This window comes from Podospora anserina, chromosome 3 (genome assembly GCF_000226545.1).
Source record: "Podospora anserina S mat+ genomic DNA chromosome 3, supercontig 2".
Taxonomy (NCBI): domain Eukaryota; kingdom Fungi; phylum Ascomycota; class Sordariomycetes; order Sordariales; family Podosporaceae; genus Podospora; species Podospora anserina.
Window position 1 is genome coordinate 1008543 of NW_001914856.1, and position 7776 is coordinate 1016318.

Genomic DNA, 7776 nt, shown 5'->3' on the forward strand with positions numbered 1-7776 from the left:
CAGCGAGGGGTCGTTGGCAGTGGGTAGAATTGCGACGGCGGTTGCAAGTTGTCAAAAGTAGGAAAGTATACCCAAGCAGGATGAACTCCAGCATCAACAGGGCTAGTTCTGGTGAAGAAGTCAACAACAACCAATTGGTTTCGTGGTGTAGTTGGTTATCACGTCAGTCTAACACACTGAAGGTCTCCAGTTCGAGCCTGGACGAAATCAAAGCGATTATTTTTTGCATATATTATCACACGGGTACTGTGAGGGTTTTTTTTTTTTTTGGTTTTTTTTTGGGGTGGTACTGGTGGAGTTGTGGGGTTTTGCATGCTTCCTCCACTTTGGCTCAGATATCACGATAACCTTACCTACATTCTTATCTGCCAGACAGAATAAGGATGTCACGGAGAGGTAGACCACCGCGGCAAACTTGTCCGTGTCTATAATAAAAGCTAGGAATAAGCTATGCTTGGTTTGAAAGATAATAAATAGACCTCGAAAATATTAGACACGCCTTTCAGAATGAATAATAGCTCCAACTCAAAAAATAGTAGACACACTTAAAAAGACAGTCAAAACAGGTATGAGCAACCTCTTCAAGCCATTCGTCAATCAAACCAGACAACTTTTCTCACCGATACTCAAACAGACTACCTCAACGAATCCATATTAAACCTCAACAAGAGGCTACAAGAAGTAAACAATAACAAAAACCGGGTATCAATAACATTATTACTCCCGTGGCAAACAATTCCACCACCAAACTTAAACCTCCTCGGCGTCCTCCATCGGCTCGCCCTGGTCCAAACCACTGTCGCCGCCCATAACCACACCACCGGCGCCATCAATACCCAACTGTCCGCTTGCGATGGCCGTGAGCCTTGCCACCTCAGCCGAGAGCTTCTTGTTTTCAGCCGACAACGCGTTGATCCGTTCCTCCCTGCTCCGAATTTGTATGTCCCGGTTGGATATGTGCTGGTCCCGTGACCGCAATTCCTGCAATAGTTGCGAGTTCGTCGCCGTGAGGTCCCCTATGATACCAGAAAGCCGTTCGATACTCCTCGCCATCGCCTCCGCCGTGGCCGCAGGCACCACATAGTCCGGCGCCGCGCCCGGTGAGACTCCGGCGGCTTGTTGAGCTAACCCAGGCAACCCATCAATTCCCCCACCCGCCGAGATAGCAAACTGCTGACCCATGGGACTCCCATGAAAGCCCGGCTGTTGGACCACTTGCTGCTGCTGCTGTCCCTGTAGAGCACCATTTGCAACCGCCCCAGTAGTCCTCCTCCTGTTGTTCCCCACCACAACCGCCTGCACCGCCGGCGCCGGAGCAGCCACCATCGGAGGCGACCCTCCCCTCTGCTGCCTTTGCCTCCTCTGCGCCTGCTGCTGATTCCTCCACTCCTGCTCCGCCAACTGTTCCGCGGCGTATTTCTCCGCCCTCGCCGCCCTCTCCGCTTCTGCATGGGCCCTCCTCTGTCCTTCCGACTGCTTCGCCAACTCAGGGCCGTCCGGTATTCTCAGGGCGGTAGCAAACATGTGCCTGATCAGAGTCAGCTTTCTGCTAAATCCCTCGTTACTCCGACAAGGGCCCTGGTTGATGTGCGCGGCAAGCCCTGCCCTATCTCCAAAATAAGTCCAACAGAAGGAGCAGATGGCGGGCGACTCGTGGTTGTGCTCTCCCACAACGTTGAGCAGTGTGGTGATATCGGAACAAGGCCCACATGACGAGCTGGTGCCGTAATTAAACGGCCAGTTGGTAGGGCATACGGCCAGATATTTGGGCGCCTTCCTTCGTCCGCCTTCTTGACGCCCTTGGTCACCCCTGATAAGGCCGTGCTTGTCCATCAGGTGCTTGCTTTCTCAATGTCAGCAACGTCTCCCCCTTTGCTCTTTTTCTTTTCGAAATGAAACGATGAAAGGAAAAGAAGATAGAAAAAGATATTAAGAAGAGGGATATGAAATAAAGAAAGGGAAAAAAAAAGAAGAAAAAAAGAGAGAAGAAAAAAAAAAGAGAGAAGAAAAAAAAGAGAAGATTGTTTTTTTTAAAAAAAACACCCACTCACATAAAATATTGATTCCCCCCCGCCCTGGTCTGGCAATCCTCAAAAAAACAGTCATTCTCCCCCTTATCGTCAGGATCAGGTAACCCAGGCTTGAAATGAGGCACCCTTCCATCATTCCCTCCTCCTCCTCCACCTCCACCTCCACCACCACCACCCAAACTCGGATCAACAACCCCCCCTCCTCCCATCCCAGCAACAGGAGCTACATTCCCATTCCCCTCCATGGATGGATGAAGATGATTTTCTCCCACACGTCTCCGTTTGGCCAAATGCTGGGTATTATTATTGTCTTGGTGATCCTCCCCCTCATCCGAATGATCCAGACCACCCCCTTCGTCGTTCGAATCAGAGACGGATTCGGACGCGTCAATCTCTGCGCCCCAGGGCATGTTAAAGTCTTGGGGGGGAAGAGGGAAGAGCGATGCCAAGAGTTGAACAGGACAGGGGGCTGGGATTGATTGATTGATTGATTGGAACAACAAGTGAACTTTGTATTCTATTGTATAAGCGAGTGAGTGGGTGGGTGGGTGAGAGTTGTTATTAGCGGAAAAGTGGTGAGAAACGGGTTAAATGTTGGGGTTGCAAAAACAAGAGGTGGTCGGGACTGGTTCACAAGCGAGTTTTGTTTGTGGGGCGGGCTGGCTTTGTGCTGAATGGGGGGCGTGTGATTGGTTGGTGGGACGGATGGTTAAGTGGGGAGGGTGCTTGCAAAATTCGGGCCCGAACTTCTGGACGTGTTTGTGAAGGGTGATCGAGATGATGTGTGGATGGACTGTTTTTAAGGGGGTATTGAGTAGTTGTTAAAGACCTGTTGACCATCTTCAAAGGCCCATTGGCTCCTTTTCTTACAGCTGTTAATTATTTTTCAAGAAACCCCCCCTCGATCATTTGATGGGAATCTTGACTATTTTTTTGAAGGCCTATTGAATATCGTTGAAGGAGTCCCGACTATCTTTCGAGGCGTGGCTGAGGATGACGCTACATGGAGTGCTGCGTTAGCTTAATGCGTAGTACTAGTCTTTATTCGAGAGTATGTCTTCCAAAAGGAAGACACACTGTGGACAGTGAGATAGAGGTAGAGACTGTGATGATAATATAAGGCTGATGTTGCCAGCACCCAAGCTACCCAAACCCACCCAACTTGTAACCAAAGCCAGATTAAAACTTCCATCAAAACCCAAAGCCCGATTAGCTCAGCTGGTTAGAGCGTCGTACTAATACTGGAAACAGTACCAAGTAATGCGAAGGTCAACAGTTCAATCCTGTTATTGGGCACTATCTTTTGCGCTTTTTTCCTTTTTTGACTTTTTCTCAATTTTCCTACATCTCTTCCTATTATCTTATAGTTTGTGACAGAGCTCTTCTCGCTTACTGTTCAATCTCAAAATGGTGGCATGTGGCAGCACTTCTGCATCAACGGCGGCTAGCACCCCACCTTCCGGACGAGAGCCGGTTATCGGATCTGAACTCAGGTTCTTGGTGCTCGGAATAGCATAAACATATGTATATATAACAATCGCGGCGATGAATTGGGAAATTTGTTCCTTTATCATTAGCTTGAGAGTCTGATAAGTCGTGGAAGCCGGACGGCCACAAGCGGCTTCTAGCGGTTCTTCACATGGAGTTCCAGAACTTCTGGAAGCTTTGGTGGTGGAATTGGGGGCTCCGGAGCCGGAGAGTCTATAACATCGCTAGTTGGAGGCGGTTACACGGCAGGATCTCGAGGTTGAGGGCATAAAGAAAAGGCAGTGAGGAGGCATCAGACGGTGTAACCTGAATACCGAGGAGGGGTGACTAATGCATGGTGCATTTTTCCCGTTTGCTGCTTGTGATGATGGCACACGAGCAGGTCTGGAAAGATAGAAATAAGAATCATGCCATAGCTACTTTGCCGATGTGAAGAAAGGGACAAGATATCGGGCCGCTCGATTGGTTACTTGTAGGTAAAATCCGGGTTTAAGCTGCCTGATCCAGAGCTGCAAGGCTTTTAGGCAGATGTTTTCACAGAGATGAGGACAGAAGCTGAGGGAAGGAAGAAGGAACGAAAAGAAGAGCTGTTATCTAGAGAAAGAACAGGTAGACTTTGGGGATCTGCATGACGACTACCGACCGAGCAGTGTATAGAGATATCTTGAATAAGTGGTTGAAGAAGCGGGAGGGGAGGGTGGTGGTCTTTGGCGGGGTAGCCTCTTTGGTAGTCGGGTGGGCGGTGACAGGGGTGTCAAACCCCATGTTCATGTCAATCGAAAGGCGTGCATGTCCCACATTTCGGCAGGGGTCTTTGATGCGGGACGGAGAGCAAGCCTCGCTTTCACTGATACGAACCCTTGAAGAGTGACTCTTTTTGGAGGAAGACGAAACCAGTTGAAGCTGGTGGAACTCGTCTCTGGGGAGGGGGGGCATCTAAATAAAAAGTAGTTCCCGGGGACTTTTTCTGTTTCTTCCTGAATTACATGAGCAGTTGTCTTTTGTTTCATTGCCATTGACTTACTTACGCCTTTTGCTGACGGATGACTGTTGGGACTTGGACTGACATTGACCTTGACTCGACTCCACGCCGGATATTTTACATGTTAGTACATACACTTTCTTATGAGAGAGGATGAGGGACAGAGGCATATGTTTATATCGATGGTGCCAATGGCACTAAGCACGCCCTTGATCTGACATTTCTTGACAGCTCGGTTTAACCCGGCCTTTGCCTTGTCACTTCACGAAGAGACGGGGCTCCCCCCCTCGCGCCCTTTCCTGTCCTTCTCCGGATGCCAGTGATACCAGAAATGGAGGAATATGTCAACTGGGATATGGCCGCCCTCCCAACTACCGGGGAGGGCCCGGACTTTACTTCTTCGTCGGCCAACATGGCCACCGTGCCTGCTCTTGGAGCAGTTGGAGCCACTGAACATCTGCAGGACCTCGATCTCGCCCTGGAGAATGCAGAGGGGGATGACTTCTCCTTTTGGGCATTGGAGCACTTTGAGAACAACATCTCGCCTACACTCGACGGGACGCTAGACGCAAACACTTGCATTGGCCTTAAAGGTCTCGACAGAACCGGGCCGTTCGAAGAAGATCTGGACCTCCCCGACGTCCCGTGCACCAACTGTCAGCTTGGAGGCTATCAGTGCAAGCGTATTCCAGAGGGTCAGTACAAGGGCTATTGCACCAGCTGCATTGCCCTGTGCTCTGAATGCAGCTTTGCCGAGACCACCGGTGCTGGCCGCGCCGTCGGGTTCCCTTCCAATCCTTGGCCCATCATGGGCGACCACCCTATGGGTATCCCGCAGGAGGAAGCCCATGCTGGGGCTGCCCTGAGCGGAAGCCAGCCTGCTGCCGCAACCGAGAACACCACGTCTGAACCTGCTCGGGCAACCTCCAAGACCAGGACTGGTGTTCGGTTCTCCAGAGAAGAACTGAAGATCCTAAAGAACTGGCTCTCGACTCACAGCAGGCATCCTTATCCTACCGAAGAGGAGAAGGAGATGTTACAGAAGCAGACAGGTCTTAGCAAGACCCAGATCACCAACTGGCTTGCCAACACCCGACGCAGAAACAAGAACGCTGTTGCCCAGCGGTCCACCTCACCGGGCGTGAGGACGTGGACCAAACCTATCGACATTGCCGGAAGACGAGGTGCCGCGTCTTTTGAGCTCATGAATCCCCTTCAGCGTTGGCAGGTATCTCCGCCGGAAAATGAACCGGCCTCCGTCACAGCTATTCAACGTGCCATCAGCACGTCTTCGACCCTGCAGTCGGGCCTCAGCAGCCCTTACAGCAGTGTCCACTTCACCGACGATGGGTCAGGCAGATCGATCTGCGACTCTGCCATCTCCAGTGCCAATACATCTCATTCTAGCGGGTCGTTTGCTTCGGCCTACTCTTATGGCTCTCGTGGCTCGCTCGGGTCGGGAGGGTCCTCCATGCACCGGGGTCGGAGGAGGAGAAGGAGAAAGGCTGCTGCGCCCGCTGCTGCTAATATGACCAACAGCACACCTCTACGACAGCCCCTGAAGACGTTCCAGTGTACTTTTTGCACCGAGACTTTCAGAACCAAGCACGACTGGCAGAGACATGAGAAGTCTCTGCATCTGTCTCTGGAGCGCTGGGTGTGCTCCCCCGATGGGCCGGTCACCTTCAACGCTGAGAGTGACCAGATGCAATGCGTTTTCTGCGGGCATGCCAACCCCGACGAGGCTCACATCGACAGCCACAATCACTCTGCCTGCCAAGAGCGCGCACTGGCGGAGAGGACGTTCTACCGGAAGGACCACCTTCGCCAACATTTGAAGCTTGTCCATGACGCCGCCTATCGCAGCCAGAGCATGGAAGGGTGGAAGGTGACGACTCCAGAGATTCGTTCAAGGTGTGGTTTCTGCGGCATCGTGATGGACACATGGTCCTTCCGTACCGACCACCTCGCCGAGCACTTCAAGCGCGGTAAATCCATGGCTGACTGGAAGGGTGATTGGGGTTTCGAAGACAAGGTGTTGGACATGGTCGAGAACTCGATTCCACCGTTCTTGATCCACGACGAGAGAAACTCGCCGGATCCTTTCGAAGCGTCCCACCCCCCTTTTGCTGCCAAAAACGCGTATGAACTCATCAAGGCAGAGCTGAGGGCTTACATTGATGACCGACCACAAGGTCAGGAGGCCCCGTCTGACGGGGAGCTGCTGAGTGTGGTTCGCGCCCTGCTGGAAAAGACCAGGACCATCTCGAGGCCTTGCGTCGGTTCAACTGGGTCTTGGCTTCAAGATTTGTTGCTGGCAGCACCGTCCGACCGGCCTACCCGCCCTTCCTACAAGTCCTCTCTCCAGCAACTCAAGATCACCGGCAAGGGTGACATCTTTGAGCTGGATCCGCTGGAGCTGGAGCTCGAAGTCTATGTCAAAGCCCGCCGCCTCCTAGGCCTGACAGCCATGGACAGAGAGCTGCAGTCGGAAGCAGTCAACATCATCCGCCGCATGGACGAGTCCTCTTCCGACCCCTCCTCCGATATTGTCCAATTCTTCACCCGCCTCATCTACGCCTCGACCTCCTGGCTAACTTGCTTCCGAGCTCGCGCCCATCTCCCAAGATCAGAAGACGTCGTCGACGTTCCTCAACGGTCCAAAGACCCCAAGAAGATCGACGCCGGCATCCACAACCCATCCCGCCTGGAATTCGAACTGGCCGAATACGTCCGCGAGCAACGCTCCCTCTTCGGGGAGGGGTTTGTTCCCAGTGACGACGACCTGCAAAAACGCGCTCGTGTCATCATCTTCGAGTATGATGACGGCTGGAACCAAACAGCCGCCGACGACGCGGTTTGGCTTGCCGCCTTCAAAAACAGACATGTTTTTGGCAACGGCACCAACGACAGCAGCGCCTACGTGCCATTGGATCTCTCCCACGAGTCCATGTTCCCGAATCCATTGCAGCTCCAGCTCGACGTGTCCGATCCAGCAGGGCGGACTCGCATCCCGTCCATCTCCAACTCGTCCTCTTCACGATCAGGGTCAGGATCAGGGGGAGGGTCAGGGTCAGGGTCAATCTCAACCCCTTCCCCCCCAGCAGGCTTCAGAGCCAACCTTTTGGGAGACGTAAACTGCTACCAGCGCCTCGCTCGCGAACTAAAGAAATATGTAGCCAGTGCCATGTCGCCCAACAACCCCAACTGTCACGTCCCTACAGACGAGGAACTGCAACACCAAGCTCGTTGGATCATCTATGAAGAGTACGCCCC

At 52.5% G+C, this 7776-nt stretch overlaps 2 protein-coding genes across 2 annotated transcripts, besides 2 other annotated features; one reads left to right on the plus strand and one right to left on the minus strand.

Moving 5' to 3' along the window:
- Positions 1-136: 136 nt before the first annotated feature.
- Positions 137-210, plus strand: a tRNA (tRNA-Val).
- A 540-nt stretch (positions 211-750) lies between these two features.
- On the minus strand, positions 751-2440 carry PODANS_3_4645 (uncharacterized protein; the record flags this gene model as incomplete). Its single annotated transcript, XM_001909218.1, has 2 exons — positions 751-1843; positions 2052-2440. The coding sequence occupies 2 exons, from the start codon at positions 2438-2440 to the stop codon at positions 751-753; spliced, it is 1482 nt and encodes a 493-aa protein (XP_001909253.1).
- A 793-nt stretch (positions 2441-3233) lies between these two features.
- Positions 3234-3326, plus strand: a tRNA (tRNA-Ile).
- A 1487-nt stretch (positions 3327-4813) lies between these two features.
- Positions 4814-7774, plus strand: PODANS_3_4650 (uncharacterized protein; the record flags this gene model as incomplete). The annotated part of the gene is made up of 1 exon (XM_001909219.1): positions 4814-7774. A coding segment is annotated over one exon (2961 nt), but the record flags the coding sequence as incomplete, so codon positions are not given.
- Between the last annotated feature and the right edge of the window lie 2 nt (positions 7775-7776).